General features: G+C 36.8%; 1 protein-coding gene and 3 long non-coding RNA genes across 4 annotated transcripts; 2 read left to right on the top strand and 2 right to left on the bottom strand.

The window, feature by feature from the left end:
- Positions 1-441: 441 nt before the first annotated feature.
- On the top strand, positions 442-3,460 carry LOC122091671. Its single transcript, XR_006143987.1, has 3 exons — positions 442-602; positions 814-3,054; positions 3,197-3,460. It is a non-coding gene; the product is annotated as an uncharacterized LOC122091671 (long non-coding RNA).
- Positions 3,461-3,826: 366 nt separating this feature from the next.
- On the bottom strand, positions 3,827-5,009 carry LOC122091672. The gene is made up of 3 exons (XR_006143988.1): positions 4,852-5,009; positions 4,572-4,721; positions 3,827-4,495 (listed from the first exon to the last, which is right to left on the bottom strand). It is a non-coding gene; the product is annotated as an uncharacterized LOC122091672 (long non-coding RNA).
- LOC122091673 lies at positions 4,970-5,613 on the top strand. Its single transcript, XR_006143989.1, has 2 exons — positions 4,970-5,109; positions 5,206-5,613. It is a non-coding gene; the product is annotated as an uncharacterized LOC122091673 (long non-coding RNA).
- A 4,207-nt stretch (positions 5,614-9,820) lies between these two features.
- Positions 9,821-10,790, bottom strand: LOC122091163. Its single transcript, XM_042661008.1, has one exon. The coding sequence runs from the start codon at positions 10,492-10,494 to the stop codon at positions 10,120-10,122; it is 375 nt and encodes a 124-aa protein (XP_042516942.1). The 5' UTR covers positions 10,495-10,790; the 3' UTR covers positions 9,821-10,119.
- Between the last annotated feature and the right edge of the window lie 9,329 nt (positions 10,791-20,119).

Genomic DNA, 20,119 nt, shown 5'->3' with positions numbered 1-20,119 from the left:
ATAGAGATATACGTGATACATAGAAATTTAGACAAATGGAAAATTCTCCATGAAATGGGAGTGAAATTTTTTTTCTTCGTCGTCTTATATAATGAGCCATGGAACCCATACTGATATTCTCTCTTTAAATAAATGTGAATCCGTGATTTCCCACAACGTGGGAAAACTCTAGCTTTTTAGATTATTAGTAATTTGTGATGAAACTAACAAATGACTAAATAATTACAAATGCCAAATGGCAATTGTGGCAGAAATCTACATGTGCCTTGTGAATATGGGTATTAAGGTCATTTTATGGTAAAATTCTGTCTCAACTCTCAAGACGGTGTAGCAGACTTAAAAGACATTTTCGTCATTATAATAAAAAACGAGGGGTGTTCTTGTAATAACGAAATGTTTTGTAGTCACGAGGGTCTGCTATTTAAATACGACTGAGTCATTTCAGATCCGCGATTCCTGTTCAGAGCTCCAAGGTTGCATTTTCATGGCATCTTGAGAAGAGGCAAGACCTTGAAGGTTGGAATTTTGATCTTATAGATCGATTTCTCTTTGCAGAAACTCCAGATCCATCTTCTGAACTCCTTTGTCTTTCCTTTTTTGAGGTAATTTCTTCTTCTATCTCTGGAATATTTGATGCTTGCTTTTCATTTGTGGGAGACGGTGTTGCGATTTGTGAGATTAGCGGACTTCTGCTTTCTTATCCTGTGGAATTTTGGCTTAGGTTTACTAGATATCCTCGACCATGCCTGTTTTCAATCATTTTCCATTAATCGATGGTGTTTGTGTTTAAAATAAGTTTCACTCTTTTTGCAGATTTTTAATGAGTTTGGGCACTCGATCTCTGCTTGTAAGCCTTATCGTTCGAAGATCTAGTCGTTTTAGATGGAAATACTCGACCATCGGGTGACTGGTTTCTAGATCGTTGAAATCTTCAGTTAGACATAACCGCTGTCAATAGTTTACCTAGTTTCATACTTAATCTAATTAGTTGAATCTCCTATCCTCCGAGAAGCAGTAGGCTTAACTGAGGGTTTTTGGTTAGCAGTGTAAGTCTTCAGGTTTGAATCTTCTGCCGCGGAGAGTCAGTCATCTTAACTGAAGTTTAAGCCTTTGATTTGCTATAGACAGGCGAGCTAGGCCTCTTTTTTACTTTTGGCCTTCTCCCGTATGGTTTACGGTGTTTAAAGGCTAATACGGTGTTTTTGACCTTTTTTGAACCGTAAATCTTGGTCAAGTTTGGTGGAACCACTGATACGTGCAAATGGAGACACTTGTTGTTGTTGTGCAGCATCGGAATCAGTACTATAGCAGGGGAAATTCTGGTGGTCTTGGTGGATTTGGTTCTTCTCCATCCAGAAGCTTCAGTGAAATCAATTGTAGAACTTTTCAATCTGGAGGAGGTATTCTACCTACCCCCTGGACACCCTCTAACAGTCCTGGTGCGATTGAAAAGGCTTGTTCTTCACCCCGAACTCCACCCCATGACAACTTTAGAATTGAAGAAGAGAAGCAGTTGAAAATTAATGGAAAAAGCAGTTCCGTTCCTATCAACATCAAGGCCACAAAGGTTGAAAGGTCTTTTAGCGATGATCTATCTTACTCTGAGCTCTGGGCAGGGCCAACTTATTCGTACTCACCTCCTCCTAGTTCATTGCCGATCCCTAAATTTTCTCTCCGGCAAAAGCGAAGTGTGTCACTTGATGTGCCTGCTTCAGTCTCCGAGAAAGCGGCGCACCCCATTGCTAGGTCTGCTCCGTCTTCACCCACGAGGGAACCACAGTCTTCTCCAAGGAGTTTCTTTCTCAGTACTGACTCGGCAACTAGGGACCTACGTCGTATTCTCCATCTGGATCTCAGTGACGATTGAGAATGGAGGTTCTGAACACTGTAAATAAACCAACTCTGCAACTTGGGTTAGTGTTAGTTTGTACAAAAGGAGTAAACTTTTTCTGTGTTGCAAGTCTCTGCAAGTTCATTATGGCTTCCTGCATAAGTGGGGGCAAAGAGAATCGTCAGTTACTGGTTTTCTTCAACAATCTCCAAATTTAGCTGCAACAATTGATGTAGGTGGTGTGAGTTTCATCATGGGTCTTCCTTATGAAGAGTGGAAAGCGATGATATTCCAGGTATGGGGCAGCTACTTCATTCGTGTTTCTGGAGGAGGTGATTTTAATCCTTGACGATCCCTCAGCTGATCACTGGTTCATTGCTCTCGCGGATTCTTCTTCAATGATAAGGATCATCAGAAACTTCCTTTCTATTTATCCAGCAACACTATAACGTGGTCCTTAAGATGTGGATCTTACAATATCAATCAATGTTTTCAAATATTTTTTTGTTCTTTGTTATTTTCCTGCCATGTAAATACTGTAGGGTCGTTGCTTCTGGTAGGATTTTCTCAAATTATATAATTTTCTTTACCTTCTCTATTCCTTCAGTATGTCTATTTCCCTTAGGTCTGGTATCCGTCACTCTCTTCATTTTACTTCTCACAACATCTCCAAATTTCTGACTAGATGATACACTTTTAACTCCTGCTTAGTCTCTTCTTCTTTGTTTTGTCCTTGATTGCCTGAATTGGCTGCTTAGATGGTAGTTGATGCTCATTCCTGGTTAATCTTTTCCATATACTTAGTCCAACTTTGCCTGCATTGGTTGCCGAGATGAAAAGTTCAACCTCCTTTCATTCTAACTGGTTTTCTTTGCACTGCTAAACTCTCATTCCTTCGTTGATGCTGCAAGGGTGTTGCGTTCCCCTTTACCTCTTCTCCAGCTTTTTTATGATGGAAAAGTGGGTAGCAGCATTTACAGGAGGATGGTTTGTTTTCCACCTCTTCTGCTTTCTAGTTTGTAGTGTCAATGTGAGTTTGTTTGCTTTCCACCTCTTAGACTTTCTAGTTTGTAGTGTCAATGTGAGTCCCTCTTGTGCCATCCTTCTGTAACTCCTTGTGGTCCTCTTGTTTCTGTGAGTGTCTGTCATTACTTCTTTTGGGTTTGCTCCTGTGAAGGTAGTCAATCTTTGGAGATCGCGAAGTATATAAGACTTCTCACAAGGTATGACTTCATTTTTTCATTCTTTTTGCTTGCTATCTTTGTAAATGTCTATGAAGTGCATTTGTATTACGATGTCATTGTGCCTTCATTTCTTTGCTGGAAAATTTATTGGTCTCATTATATCCTTTTCTTTCTTTCCCAGTTTATGGGACAGTGCTGACCGTGGGAGCCAACAGAAGGATCTTCAGGAGGCTGTTTCTCCATTTCCCACTAGTGTTGTTGTGTAAGAAATGCTTTCAGTTATTAAACTCCCTCGATCTGTTTATGTACTTTGCATCTAGTTATACTGGACCAGAGTTTGTTTGTTTGTTTGTTCGCTTTTCTCATTATGAATTCAGTTTGTGTGTTGTGTTCTTGCTAAAATAGTATTGCCTTACTGTTATAGACTTCTATTGCATTTTGTTCATTCGGGATGATGTCAATGATCAAAGTATTAAGATGAACTTACCCTAAGAGCTTATAACTTTCAAGCAGACTGTATGTATCACTTTGGATCTTAAAAATCAGGTTACGTGGGCTGCTCTTGAACACTTTTGTGTTTTCTTTCCACCCACATATGGCAAAATGTAACACAAGGCTATTTTCATAGTTTGAAAACAAAGAGAGTTGCTTATTTCGCAGAGAAAGCAGAGTTATAGAGGAAACCCATGAGATCAACCTATCCTGAGCAGTTGACATTTTGAGCAAAGACAACCAAGAAATTAAACTACGTCTGAGAATATGTGGAAGAGGGAACAACACAAGGGGGAGCCCAACTCACTTTTTTCTGGGGAACTCTGTTTTCAAATGTTTGTGGGGGTTCCCATGTAATGAATCAAAGGAAGGATCAAGCCTATCCTGATTCCTGAACTGAACTTGAAGGATTGGGCTGGAATTTCCACGGATCCAAATGGTCAAGAGAGTACATGAGATTATGGACCAGTCCAAAAAGTGAGAATATCACTTTTGACATAAGAGACAACCTCCACCCCACACACACCCCCCCACCCCATAAAAAAAAAAAAAAAGAAACCTGCTTTTACAAACTAGAGTAAGAAGTGCCTCAAAACTGTGTCTAGAGAGATTACAAAATTCCATCATCTTTCACTATGAAACTTAATTTACAAAACATAAAAAGACCGAATACTTTACAAAACAGATGTCTAGGCATTAGATTTGGCACATCTTAGGTTGGATGTCTATAAACATCGTCCAAATGATCAGTATAATGGTGAAGAAAGGCAGGCAAGAGCCAAAATTGCTTCATCATCTCTCTAACTGTTCTTGACATTCTGAACTTCAAGAACTCTAATACTGCCAAAAGGAATCTTGAGTTCTCCAACAATAAGCTTGATCTGTATTCAAGAATCCAGGTACTAGTATCCATTTGCAGAGCTGAGACGCTCCATCTTGTTTGTACCCATGAACTGTTTGCCTTGCGAATTGAGAAACCATCCGACCACTGAGACCAAACAAAAACCAGATATAAGCTCTATGACACACTCTGCCTAAGAATGAATTCGGAAACTCAAAAATACCTGTGTGACTTTTCCTGTTAGGATGGTGAGTGATCGAGAAGAATGCCCAGATGTGAGTAACCCTGCAGTTTGGAGAGGTCACCCCCATAAACTCAGCTCTTCTGATATGGATTTGTACAATGTGCACCTTGAGTTTAGCAGAAATCCTTCCTGAAATGGTCAATTATCTGTCAGTTCTCATTTCCCATAGGAAACAATTTTACGGTTGTAATCATTTTCTGTTTCTGATAATTACAGCAAAGTGGGAGAGGGGAAAGAACGAAAGATTGGAAATCTTTACCTGATCTAGTTTCCACAGAGAATCAGTAGACCTGCAATTTGAGACATTCACATGAAACGTATCTTTTAGCTTTTTCTCCAAAAACTTTAATCTCATATTCCAATCTTTCTGAAGACTCCTCTGCCACCCTCCACACTATCTCAGGTGACAACGCAGGCCTAAAAAACCCTGAAATCACCCAACTCAACAAAGAATCTGCGGCAAAAATCAAGCTCACGGCCACTAAAAATTTCCAAGAGAAGAACCCAAAGACCCAAGGTCCATTCTTTCTCTTCTTCTTCGTTTTCTCTGAGGGGCTCGACCTTTTTAATTTCAGAATTGGTGATCCTGAAAGCCGATGCACATCCGATGTAGGTGTTGAGAGAACTGAAGGATTGAACGAAACAGGGGTTCTTTGTAACATAGGTTTTGATGACGAGAATTTCCTCAGAGAGCTCCGTTGAACGCTCAATGGCATGAGATCCAGAGTCGCATTGATGCTGGCCAGGCAAATCTCGCATGTACAGTTATCATCTTTTAGACAACTCGGAAAATAGCAGGTCTCACGGGTCTCTGATCGGTCTCTCGCGGTGGTCCTTATACTTCTAGCAGAGGAAGACGAAGTGAGTACGAAGGTCTTCATTAATGAACTTCTTCTTCTTCCTCTCTTTTCTGTTACCCTAATATGATACAGAGACGACGATTTCGAAATTTAACTACCCCCAACGGTCTCTAAGAAACGGCCTCTGATTCGTAATCGCTATAAACGTGAGTCTGGATTTACGTTCACGGTTTACCAATGTTGTATGACCGAAATGCCGTCATGGAAGGAATGTATATAGGCTGTGGGCCTGCACTGTCCTAACCAGCCAATTGTGAGTGGGCCGACCTTGAGCGACCCAAGCTAACCTGTGCCCATCTGATAATTCGATGGCCTCATATTGGGTATACAGCCCAAAGCCCCAAACTTAAAAATCCTTAACCTGGCCCGTCACCACCCTACCTGATTTGCTAACCTTTTGTTGAAAGAGTCAATTTTTGTTCACAAAAAATGAGTACCAAAAGAAAAAGGAGAAAAAAGATGATGAAATAAAATTTGACATGTGACCAATTCAGAATGTACATTATTATACAATCGAAATATAATTGGAGCTTAAAGAAAAAGTTTGTTACTTTTGCATTGCAAACGTCCAGGGCACAATATTGATGTCAAGTATACCATGTGGTTGTGGGAATTCTTAATTTATATATTTAAGGAGGGGCTTATGTCACTACAGTTTACAAATAAAGACCAAAGCAAGTGTTGGATTCAAAGCTAGTGTTAAAGATTATAAATTGACTTTTTATATTATTGACTATGAAACCAAAGATTGTCATGCTAGCTATATATTGTGTAGTATCAACAATTTCCACAGAAGGTGCTGAGCTAAAATCATAAACAATTATGTATCTAGGACCTTTGATGTAAATAGATGTATTGCGAGTTCCATATAGATTATTTCTCGATACAATTTTTTTCAAATTCATTAAAATTTCATGTATTGATTCTTCAATACCTTCTCTCATAGAATTCATGGTGGAATTCATGTGGTATCTTCTCAGATTTTGCAAGAATAGTTTGAATCTTGAATGGGTCCATTTGAATACTCTGTGGATCAACTCAGGTGGATCCACAAATGTTTCCTCTATATCTAGTTCACTGCTTTAGGTATTAGCACCATGGTTTTTCAACTTAAACAACCAACCACAAGTTGATAGTCAAGGTCGTGTAATTAACACTTGGGCTATATTTATTTCAAAGAGCAAATGTCAAAGATTGTATTCATTGCTGAAGAATACAAAGTTTTCCAATTGCAAGTACTTTCAGACTTCTTGAGTGTAAATTGGTCTAGCTCAGTAGCAACTAATGATTTCTCATGACGTCAGAATGAGAAATACTGTATTAATGAGGAGGTGGGAGTTGGACTCGTTCAATAAAGAACCTGCATTTTATCTAAAGAAAGAGTGTCAGTGTGAATCACATAGCTCATTATGTGAGAGGACGTGGGCAAGAATCTCCACTTCTTTTTCGCTTTGGATTGATACCTTGGGTTGAAATCGTTTGTAATTCCGATCTCGTACAATTCCATGTAATACCACCTTCAGGCGGTGACACGTGTATTGATACCAATACAATGGTCTAGATCTAGTATAACTAATAAAACATTAAATCAGTGAAGAGGCATTTAAATCAGATTTGGACCATTGTATTGGTATCAATACACGTGTCACCGCCTGAAGGTGGTATTGCACGAAATTGTACGAGATCGGAATTGCAGACGATTTTTTTCCTTGATACCTTCTGTCTATTTATTTTCTCTCTTGCTCCATTCGCAGTGCTTTGTCATGAGCTGCCAAATCTACACAAATGTGTAACTCATTAGAAGAAGGGTTTTGTTAACTTGAGAGTGATTTATTAAGCAATAGTGTGAGTCTTGTGTAAACATCATAAATGTGATTCCCTATCCCCTGCATTGGAAACGTATAAAATAGAGACAATCATTTTCCCCCTTTGACAGAATGGTCAGGTCATGGTCATTGTCATGTTTAGCATTTTCGTTGGAGAATTGCTAGCCATAAAGGCCTGTATGGTTTGTATTCTTCTAAATATTATTGTCATTAAGAATAGAACTAAGATTAATTTTTTTTTTGAAAGTGAATTTATTAGAGTTGGTAAGGTAAGGAAAGAGACTAAAACCCAGAAATAGGACAAAGATCAAACTTAGGAACGTGGTCTTGCCTATTCATTGCCCTTTCCAGAGGAACTTCTCATTCCATGAGACTCAATTCAATTCGAAAGCCCTCTAGATTTCTGACCTTAGGGTCTCCTACACAATTCCCCCAGGGAACTAGGTAAGTGCCTCCCATACACAACATGTTAATGCTATTTACTTATGTTAAGCAATGGAAAAACAAAAACAAGTAATAGACACAAATTTAAAGGTTCAGCAAGATCGTCTACGTCCTCGGTGAGATGAGATCTTGTTTCACTATCAACGTAGAATAGGGTGACAACGTTCTTCCTCACACCTCTCAGAATTACTTACAAAGAAGTAAACCTCGCTACAAATATATAGCGAAAAACCCTAATAATAGAAAGTACAAAAATGCCCTGTTATGAGGCCTGCACAGTACTCCCTAGATTGAATTACGATGAAATACAGGACATCGTATACCAACAACTCCCCTACCATGAACTTCTTTTCTGATTGCACGTTCCTTTTGCTTCTCCAAGTAAACTGTATACGTTTTACGTCAACATATATGTGCCTATTCACAAAGCACAAAGAGTAATTGATCAAATTCATGGGTGGCAACCCAAATGGGGACCAACTTGATTACTTGAAACATGTTATTGTGACATTGGAAGTGAAACATCAGGTCTCAATCCAATCCAACCTCTGTTTCTGGTTCTGATTTATGTCAACCTAACCCAATCCAAACCAGATGGTGAGCGACTTGAATACTTGAAGCATGTTATTGTGACTTTGGACCCAGATGGGATCTGTAGGTGTTTGAAGGAATAAAAATATTCAGTAGAACATGTGGTGGTTATAGGCCATCCAATGCGTGATTGATGGAACAAGTTCCTGGCCTTGAACGGTGATGCAGATGGTCAAGTCTTCCTATAAAATGTTTCTTGAAATCTTACCAGCAAGGTCTTCAAATCTACTTCAAGCCCTCTTAATATTAGACTCAGAAAATCATTCCAATACCCTCAAATAAATTAAGCTGGAATCTGAAGTTTGGAATTGTTTAAAAAGAGTTAAGAATGGATGAACTCTTTAATTACTTATTAGAACACAACACCAGAATCTGATTCCATCAGTCCAAATGCCATGTTGTGCACTAAGTGCGGCTAGGCCATGTGGTAGCTAAGCTTTCCTTGCCTTGTACATGTTCTAGGCTCCCACTAGTAATATTTGAGAGCTGTTGAAATGGGTTCTTTTGAAGAGACATGAGTGTAGGAAGAACCATGGTCTCAACCAGGTTTTCAAACAAGGAATCGTTATCTGAATCGGGTCCAGTTGATTCCATTCTGGATTGGCTAGAATCAGTATTCCAGCTGAACCTTAGAAACCTTGTAGATTGGTGATTCTGTGAGTGCGTTTCATAGGCAAGAATGGGAGGAGAGTTTAGTTTCACATCGGTTGGGCATTCTTAGAAGGGGGTTTGGTTGAATGATGTCAAATGGTATCAGAATAGGTTGACCGTGCACTGGTCTGTGTGGGCCATGGCTCAAAGCTGAGGGAAGTTGATGTGGTGAGCGTTCCATAGCTAGGAATGAGAGGGGAGTTTAATCCCACATCGATCAAGAACCTTTGAAGGGCCTTTTGACCTTGAAGCTCAGGCTTTTGAGTTAATAGTCGTCTCAACCCACTTGAGTCAACTCGGTGAGCTAGCAGATGTGTAGCCCCTTAAAAAATTGCTTCTTTTGGTTAACTTAACTCCCTAACTGATGACATGTCCATCTGAGCTAGAGAAACTCAGTTCTCCTGATGTGCATTGGATCACTGAAAAAAATCTTCTTTAATATAAAAATAAGAAAGATTTAATTATGGAGGTGGGTCCTCTCAAATTCAAGGTCTCAACTACCTATTATAATATGAGAAGCAAAATTATAGTTTACCTCTAACATGATTGAATCTGATGCAATGAGCCAATAATGCATATGGAGTCTTTTCAATTTTCAACTCTTCTAATGGAGTAGAACTGATTTATGTTCTTTTATTTTAATAAAATAATTTACAAAAGCATTTGATATGATCTTGTTTTTCTGGGTTTTTGAAAACCAGGTGAGGCAAATAATGATTGTGGGTGTAAAGAACAAGAAAAAAAAAAAAAAAAAAAAAATCATTTTCACACTTTTTTATGAGCAAACCATGTTTAGGAACAAAAAGAAGAACAGGAACAAGAGGGACTCAACTGTGGAAGAACAGTAAACCCAATATTGAATTTGTGATGGATCAAAGTTTCTGTCTTTTTGAGTTTTCCCTCATTAATCCATCTTCCATTTGATATATCAGGTGGCTTACAAGGAGGAACCAGTGGAAGGAAGAGAGAGAGAGAGAGAATTGACCACATACCCATGTCAAGCAAAACAAAGACTAGGACAAATCCTCCATTAAAATTAAACTCTGTACAAAATTAGAAGAGAATTAAACCATGAAAACTGACACTTATTCCAACCCAGAAGACCCAGCACCTTCATCTTCCTTCCTTTTCCCCTGGAGCTCTAAAAGCTTCTAATTAGTAAAGTGAGAATGAGGATTCGTCTCCTACTTGTGATGTGCTTGCTGATCTCATGTACTTCTTAGAAGAAGAAGATGAAGAAGAAGAAGAGGTCGAAGACAAATCTGACCTCCTCCTGAGCATCTGCCTCATCCCATCTGCAACTCTAACTGCAGGGTTAGACTTAAACTTCCTACAAAAGGACATGTGAGCCTTCACAGCTTCATCCATCCCAAATGGATTCTTCCCTCTGTTCACTTCATCTCTCACAGCTTCTGAGCATAACCCACATAGCCATTTCCCATCAAATTTCGCTTTCACCTCACTTATGTAATCTTGGGTGCAATCCTCTTTCAAGCCACAACACTCGCATTTCACCAGTTCAATCTCCATATCTCTGCTCTGCTGTACTCTGCTATGCTCTGTTTCCCTTCTCCTTGCTCTGCTTGTGGAGGAAGGAACTAGGAGAGGAGGATTAAGACCCAGGTAGGATACTAATTGAAGCAAAGTGATTAGTGAATTATTGCAAAAGGAAGCTGCTTTACTATACTGATGATTGGGTTGTAGCAGAACTGATGGTGAGGGGTTGGGTTTCTTCTCCTTTTAAGCTTTGTGCTCTCACTTGGGTTTGATGGCTTTGTTGCCATGAGTGGTCTTGTTGGGTCTTGTGTGAATGGTGGGGGAGAGTGAGAGGACATAAGACTTATAACAGGGTGATTTGCCATAATTTCCTCCTCCTTCCATGGGACATAGGAAGTGGAAATTGAGACAATGTGGTTGGAGTGTGGGCCCCATGGTTGGCCTTTTCTTAATTCATGCATTTTCAAAATGGCAAAAAAAATTTATGACAGCACTATCTGATTACCTAATATGCCACGTGGATTGATGAAGTGATAATTTTAACCATTGGATATCTATGATATGGTCTAGATTGATCACTTACTAAATTTCTTATATTTAATCATATACTTGATAGTTTGAGCATTGTCAAGCAATTCTTATGGGGGTGTCAATCGTCCGGTCACTTGACCCAAAAAAAAAAAACATTGGTCAGTCTCAATTGGTTCATTTGGTCCCGACTAATTTAAGGCTCTGCACTATTATAGTCAATAGAATTTCTTAGGCAAAGCATGGACATGTTTATATTGGATTGATCTTTTGCTGAAACATAATTGTGTTTTATTAGCCAATCATGAACACGTTTATATTTGATTCTTACGGAAAAAAAAAATTTTGACTCACAAATAAGACAACCCGAGCTACTACAAAAGACTGATTCCAATAGAATATTAATAAGTCTAGGCCCAACACCGGGCCACCATTTTATTAACCAGTTGATCCAACTCTGGCTTTAACCAATCAGTTCCGAATAGACCTATTGGTGCGAGCACTTGCTTTTGACACCTCTACTTGTTTGGTTGTCTTAAATTTTTTTAGTACTTTACAGGCAAGAGAATGCACCTTATTTGTGCAGTCATTACGCTAGTATACAGACCAATGAGAGACCATATGAAAATATCTTTAGCACTTGGGGCGGAGCGACATAGTCTTTTCATGCATGCTTGTATACCAAAGTGGATAATTCTCTTTTTCCCAACTTTTATTTTTCCACTTGAACTCCAATTAACCTAAAACTTTGACATGTAAACATTGAACCGTTGGGTGTCTCTCTATATAAAATTTCACCAAATGGACCATCCATTATGGTGTAAAAAAAACAAGGTGGGAGTAGTTTTTCACTTTTTAAAGGGTTTGATTGGCAGTTATATTCAGCTGACATTGTTCCAGTTCCAACTTCCAACGGCTTGGCTATGTCCACTAGTCTTAAACCGGCTGGCTTGGACCAGCCTTCTTTTGCTATGATTGGCCACAACCAATTGGTGTTGACTAGTTAATTGACCACCAGCAACTGCTTAGAAAAGGACACTAAAGTAAAGAATGTGCACTACCCGGCCAAGTTTAACTGAGTCAATTTCTGTTCAAAACACATCCAAAGAAACATTTTGTCACATTTTTGGGATTCCGGCTCAACCAATCTCAAAAATGTAATATTTCCTATGGGCCCACTTTGAGTACCCACAAATATGGTAGATAAGATTGGAGCTTAAAATTAATTGCCTGAGTAAACTCCCCTCTACTTACATATCAAGTTTTAGTCCTATTAAAATTTACCATGTGACGAAACATTACTTTGTAAAGTAGTGATCAAAGTATCATGATCCATGCCAATATGTGGAGAGTACTTAATTGAATTAGGCTATGGAGGGGGCACATGGCTCTTCCAAACAGCGACATTTCTATCCAATAATCAAACTTACGACATCATATCGTATAAGACCTTTTTTTAATTCTTACCCACCTCATGTATTGACACAATTACCTCTATTCATGTGAACTCAACAATTGTATTGTCGGCATAGCAAATCTGCTAGTGTTTTGAGTTGTAATCTCATTCCTAAACATAGGAAGAGGGTTGATGCATCACATGGGCAGTCAGTATTTTATAGACCTTAGCAAAACCATTTAGCTTGGATTTTCAATTTCCATTTTAGTTTTATCTTTTATTTTATTTATTTTTTTTTCAATAGAACATATTTTAAAGTAAAAGAATTATTTTAATTACTCCTTATAGTGAAAATTTAAGGCATGAATGACATAATAACATTGATTAAGTAATTTGTTACTCGTAATATTTTCAATCTACAAAATTTCCTTTTACCTTAATGTCATATAACATAATATTATATGACAAGATTCGTTCTTTTCCTTTGTTTTTATTTAGTTATTTACTGATTTTTTACCTCAATAACAAGTCATATTTTCAATCCACTCTCCATTAAGATTAAACAGAATTCAAGATTTTTTTTTTTTTTTTTTTTGTTTAAAAAAGAAGATTAGACATTTACCAAAAAAAAAAAAAAATGAAGAAGAAGAAGAGAAATGATTGTTGCTTAAATGTGAAAGGTGTCAAAATCAAAAAGAAAGATTTGGAGCTCACCTAGACAATAATAAGTAGGTTCATGAACAAACCCATCTCTCACAAAATAAAATAAAATAAATAAATGAAAAAGACAAAATAATAATAGTAATAATACCACATTTCATATGGTGATATGTGTCTTATCTCACCTTTCAAAGGAAAATGATGTTTATCTTATCTTAATTATCACATGAAACTAGATAAAGTAAAACTGATCTATATATTTTTTAGAATTATCAATTAAGAGCTTGAGAATTTACTGTTGTATTATCTATAAGCATTTTTTTTTTCACACCTTTTTTTAGTGAGTATAGTTTCACACTTAAATATAAAACTAAAGACGAGACGAAACAAGGAAAAAAAAAAACATTTTATTTATGGTTTTGAATTTTAATCACAAGCTTTATAAAAACAATAACTTTATTTTGGAATTGGGGTCAAGAACCCTTAATTATACGTAAATGATATTTATCAATATATTAATATAATTAGATATATCCATTTAAGAATATCTAGCCAATAATAACAAATGGTGAAAGCTCCCATGGTTGGTCCTAAACCATTTCATGCGGCAAACTAAATGTTAACTCTGCTAGTCCAATCACTGATTAAGGAAGGGCACTATAGGGGTTGGTCACAGTTTTTATTTCTTCATTTTTTTTTTCTTTAATTTTTTTTTTTTTTTTAAGCTAAACCCATCTTTCCTTTATGGGGAGAGGTTTTCTACAACACTAGAGTACAATTTTGAACCAGTAACAGATGGGCAACGAATCATCCAATAGGGGGCATTTATTGAGGAGAGGATGTAAGATCCACTAGTGGGATGTGAGAGGGTATATGCAAGAATCTACACATTGGTTGATGTTGCGTGTTTTTTTTTCCCTTCTTTTATACTCTAGCTAACATGTAAAATTGGTTTTCAATAAATCTTTAGAGCATTATATGGCAATGATACCAATTTTATTTGTATTCAAACTCAATAAAAAATTGTTTACTAAAAAAAAAAAAAGAAAAAACTTGAACATAAAATGTGGCCTTTAATTGTTCTGCTATGTGGCAAATATTAGGTCTAACCGCCTAATGTCCTATGGTCCAATAAATCATCAGACCCACTAATAGAATACATAAAATTTATGAAATTGAATTGATATAATAAAAAAGGACAAGCTGTTTTATGTGGCCATTAAAAGCTATATGATGATGAATAATGGCCAATTATTCTTCCCCCTCCCCCACCTTCCTAATGCATTAGTTTCTCACTCAATAGACATGATGATTTTTGCTTATTGAATAAAGGAAATATATATATATATATATATATATTAACAAAATAAAAAAAGAAAATTTTTGTTCATAGGGAAAGTGTGGTCCTTACACCCAGACACATAAGGGGCAAAATGAGCGCCCCCTCCCCCAATGAAAGGGAAAATGACTTTTGTGGATGTTTTCTCGTGTGTTCTCATTGGCTCTTGACACATATGGAAACCACACTCCTCCCACAAGAAACACTTCCCCTTGAAAAAAAAAAACTTCATTTAGTAAGAAACCTACAATGGTGGTTCTTCTTCTACTGAAAAGGGAAGAGGGAGGGAGCTGATGGAGTATGCCTTTCATTGTTTGCCTTAATTGGTATTTTAATGTCTTTGTGGCACTCTTGTGTTTATGGGTTTATGAATAACTTCCCCACAAGAAGATAATCAAAAACTTGTTTGTTTTTTAGTTAAAAAAAAAATAATAATAATTTATTTATTTATTTATTAATTTTGGGCCGGTGGTGGTGGTGGTAGAGGTTTTTCAAACTTGTCATAGACACATGGTGGGGTATTTTCTCACTACTTAGATGATTTACATGGAATATCTATAAAATCTATTGACAGGACCTGAATTTGCCACTTTCAAGTGTGCATGTCCACCTCAATGTGCCATATCTTGCGTTTGCTTCACTCCTTAACCAATAACAATGATTTGAGTTCCTTTCTTCCTTTTTCCTCCTCAAATTTCCAATGAAAGACAAGGTAAGATGACTCTTTCTGCATTATAAAGGATGGGTCTAGATCAGAGTTTAAAAAATTAGAATTGGAATTGAACCAATCATGATTATGATTCTTGTTGATATAAATTGGCCAATCCAGGAAGGGGTTTTAAGGTTCAAGCCAATTATGGTTTCACTGAAATCAGAATCAGCTGATCAGGTTGCTTTGATTTGAACCTTGGTCTGTACCCATTTACTATTTATAGACTAAGCAATTGGCATCTTTCTAGGTTATCCATAAAATTAAGATCAACATCATGATTAGGAATGAGATTCTTTTCACCCATGTTGAAGAATAAATTCCTTAACGATAAGCATCGGTATTGTCAGATGTCCACTAAGAAAGATAGTTTTGACTTCGTCAATAAAATGTGAGAGTGTAATGATGATACAAGAGTTTAAAGATCAATAAAAAATTTGTATTGAATTTGGTGTAATAGTCGAGAAAAAAATTTTAGTTTAATAAAATATATATTTTACCCCTTATCAGACTGCTTATCAGAAGGACGATTATATATATATATAATGAGTTTTTTTTTTTTCCTCTTAATTAAGGGGTCAACTACATACAAATTTTGTTCCATCATTCAAGTGAATTGAGTAGAGGCTTCTAACTCTACAAATCAATTTAACTTCAATTTTAATTTGCGAGTTAATTGTTTAATGGATTTAATTTGTCTTGTAGGTCTAAGGATCTTGGCATTGGCATGGCAGAGTTTTACCATGGATGATGTCCAAGGAAGGACAGAGAAAATGGTGAGTAGTTGTTTTTGGTAAATGGTGAGTACTTGTTAATGAACAGAAGGGGAAAACATGGATAATGGTAGATAAATTACAATATTGTGAGGAAAAGATTTAGATGACATTTAATTAACCCATTATAAATGTTCATTTGTTATATATAATATGATAGTAATGGGTAGGCGCCTCTTGAAGATATGGTTTGTCACATATAGACCATCATCAACATCAAAAAATAAAAAAAAAATAAAATAATAAAAAATGATGAAACATGCTTGGGGAGCATACACCTCCATAATTAAGCAAGAGAAGTTGATAGAGGACATAACATGTTTCTTTCTAATCTACTTAATTATGTTTTTTTTTACATGTTAATTGGGTTTAGGTACATTAGGATCCCCTTTTTATGTATATCTAAAGGATCTATATTAGGTATTGGATTAAAAAAAAAAAGATCTATTTCGGTATATCCAGATTTGATGTGATTAGGATGAAAGTATACCTTTAATTTCTTAACATAACTTATTTTCAGATGATTTCGTAAAGATGTGAATCACATTAATTTTAATTTAATTTTATTTTAATTTTATTTTCTTGGCAATGAAACATAGCCAGTGAAGAATCAGAACTTTGTTTAGTTACAATATAATGTGGGAAAAGGTTTTCTAGTTTGACTCCCCCTAGTTTTTGACTCCCCCTTACCCCAGGGGCTAGCCCCAAGGCTCCTATGGTACTTATAGGACCCACTGCTGACCTAGTGCATGTGTGTAAAGACGTATGAATGTGTCAGGGGGAATAGTCTGGCCAAAAGTCCAAACAACCTCGTTAGTGGTAAAAAAACAAAAAAAAGGGTAATGCTCATTACTAGAAATGGATGGTCTAAAAATTTTTCATTAATTAATAACCAAAAAAAAAAAAAAAAATATTCATTAAGAGAAACTATATATATATATTTTTTAAATCAAGGTGTCCGGGCTAGCTTACCCGCACCTCGACTAATCCTCGAAGAGACTAACGGAACAACTCACCACCACGATCTCCACTTAATTACAGATGCACAGATGGAAAATCAAACCTAAGACCATACGCATATCCATGAGAAAATAATACTTTATTACATATTAATCATTAATCATATTTAAGTTTACTTCACTCCCTTGACTTGTAATTAAATGGATCCTTCATGTTCCATCACAATTGTAAATTGAGTCCAATGGGATGTTCTTGTTGGGTAAGTCCCTAAAAGAAATAAAAAGAAGAAAAAGACAAAAGAGGCTAAGAATAGTAGATGAATGCCTGGTACATATTGAACCACTGAGCAATGTCTTCTCGGAGGACAAGTCATGGAACAAAGTATAGGAATCACTCCTGAAAGGAGCTGATCATGTTCCCGGATCCTCTCTTAGACCATGATCTCTTGTAATAATCTTATATTATCCATGGGGTATAGGGCCATCTCTGAGTGTCAGGGCTCACACCCAATAAATGGTGTGAAATTATCGCAACAGGTCATGGTCCAGGAGAGGATTTGGTCTCATTCATTTTAGCTAAGATTAGATCAATTATCATGAGCTGATCAATCAATATCACTGAGAATACCTTAAAAAAAACGTCACAAAGAAAGTTGAATCAAAGAGGAAACATAAGCATATTTAGTCTCTCTCTCTCTCTCTCTCTCTCTCGCTCATACTTAAATCTTAGACTAATGACTAATGGACATAGTTAAGCCTCACCATGAAAATTAAAGTGATTTATATCATCTAATAAACATGAAACACTAGTGGCCACATATTGATTCACTGATGTGATGCAACAAGTAAGCATCAAAAAAGTTAAAAGGCAAAGGCAGCCCATGCATCAATCCTCCAAAGGAAGAAAGGCAATAGAATAAGACGACATACGTGGCCTTCCTTGTTCGTTGAAAGTTTGATTCATATCTCCAGTAGCTTTCTCTATCGTCCTTATTGTTGGACAAACTATACTAACCAGTAGATATGACTGGTCCATCCAATCCAATCCCATCCCATCCACCCACCCACCCTCTCATGTACATATAGACCATAACAACAGAGGAAACGGCCAAGGGTAGTGAAGTAGAGTCAGGTCCCCAGACAACCAAAATGGCCATGCACATGGTGGTTTCTTTAGGCCTACATTGACCCTTAAATACCTTCCCAATCCCTCCCTTCCCAACCCACCCTATTGTGTTTTGGTAATAATATCTTTCTTCCTGTAGGGCATGCAGTGTATGTATGTGTAAAGTTTCTGCCCCAAAAGTTCGAACAGGTAGATGGAAGGATTTCCAAGTGTATAAGGAGGGATGTAGGTTAATTAGTAGCATCGATACGGGAAAACTCCCAACATTCACTTGAACCTGTGGTAGTATATACTGCAGACATTTGTATATGGTGAAAACCCGCTTTGATATCATATAAAATTTCCTTCCCAAAAGTTCAAATTAATAGGGGGAGCGGGACTACCAAGTGTATAAGAGGAGGAATGTAAACCAATTAGTAGCCGTTATGGGACTAAACTTGCAATAATATATTTTGATGATACACATGTAAGAGGAGAAATCCATTGGTGATACTAACAATAAAGACTCGATCCATTTAATTATGGGGTCAATATGGACCCGCAGGACTAATCAGATCGAAAGGTCGAATATCCCAAAACCATATTTTCATTAACATAGTTGACACAATGATAGATCTGATTTTTCCACATTTCTCCCTTTTATATAGCTAAAGAACTTGGCCAAAGGAGAAGCATGTCACGACCTGCCCAACATAGGCCCACGGGCCTAGCTCACCAAACCCATGGACTTAGGCCATTGGGCTAAGTAAGGTCTAAGTTCTAGAGTTTTCTACAAAGGTGTAGTAGGCTGACTTAGTACTAGTAAGAGTGCTAAGTACTGGCGCGGTTGCTTAGAAAGGTCTAAGACCGTGACAAGCAGCTCAAGCCAGTGTAGTTAAGCTAAGCCATGGAGATGGTCATGAATTGTAAAAGCAAGAGGGGTTTTAGGCTTTGTCCTCTACGACTGCAATTAGTTTCATGTTCTCTTGTAGGCTTGTAGCATCACTGATCGCCCATGGTTTTAGCTCTTTATCCATTTGTCTAGACTCTAAGAGTTTGAACGATCTCTCACATGGGTCTTGTTGGCTTCCCCCATTAGTTATTTATAAAATCAGAGCAAGTAAACCTAATGGATGAACCTGTATTCAATGCCCTCCACATGCTACCCCTCACATGATTACTACTACTTCTTCTTGTTGTTGCCCTGCAGCCAGCCATGATGGACTCCAATCACAACCCAACCAATGAACCTAACTCATCCTACCCCCTTTTTTTTTCCACTTTAAATCAATCATGTGGCTCTTTCAACTTTCAACATAAACTTGATCATTTCCTAATTTCTAGATGAAGTAAAGCCAAATATGTAACTCTTGCAATATTCCTTGTCACATATCAATTTAAAAATTTAATAGGAAATGGTGGCATCAGATGTTGATTCCCACAATCTATTTTGGAATCAACCATAAGAACTCTTACATTTAAAAAAAAAAATTATCAATAAAATAGTTGAAAATCAATGAAACTTATCTTATAACTAGATCTACATGACTTTTAAATTTAAAAAAAAAAAAAAAAAATAATAATAATAATAATAATAAAGAAATCTAAAAAAAATATGTGGAAGGTTTGCTTCCTCTTCGCAAATCTACTTTTTAGGGTTTAGGCTAATTTTACTCTGTTCTAAACTGATTCTAATTTTATTCAAATCAAAATCAATAGAAATCAATCCAAATTCATTATTAGTATTGCTATTAGTTTCAAAGATTGGCATTATTGGAAGAACAAGTAATCCATCTCTAGTTTATTATAATTTTTTGGGGCCTACCACCAAATGGATTTTTTACCTACATCAATCATTGGAGGCAATGTTGTCAATTGTCAACTTCCAAATGCAACTTCCCCATTGTCTAAGGCTTGTTGCTTCATCATTGGCAGGTATCAGATCTTATCCAAATAGCTAAAGGGAAACAACAGCAAATGGCAGAAAAATCAAAGCAGCAACAAATGGAATTTTAATACCGTGAACATTCACAAAACAAATTCAATATTCCAACTAAAATATATATTATAAAGAATAGGTTGCGAAATCTAGTATAGGAGGGAAGAAGGAGGTGGTTAGGTAACACTTTGCAAACCCTGAAAACATGGGTTTGTTCTCAGACATCACACATATGCTATTTCATTTTGTT

The sequence above is a fragment of the Macadamia integrifolia genome, chromosome 10 (assembly GCF_013358625.1).
Source record: "Macadamia integrifolia cultivar HAES 741 chromosome 10, SCU_Mint_v3, whole genome shotgun sequence".
Taxonomy (NCBI): Eukaryota; Viridiplantae; Streptophyta; class Magnoliopsida; order Proteales; family Proteaceae; genus Macadamia; species Macadamia integrifolia.
Note: the sequence above shows the minus strand (reverse complement) of the source record. Positions and strands in the feature narration are given on the sequence as shown.

Bases quoted from the DNA above. Each gene is read 5' to 3' on its own strand.
- LOC122091163 (XM_042661008.1), bottom strand. From the start codon at position 10,494: ATGGAGATTGAACTGGTGAAATGCGAGTGTTGTGGCTTGAAAGAGGAT.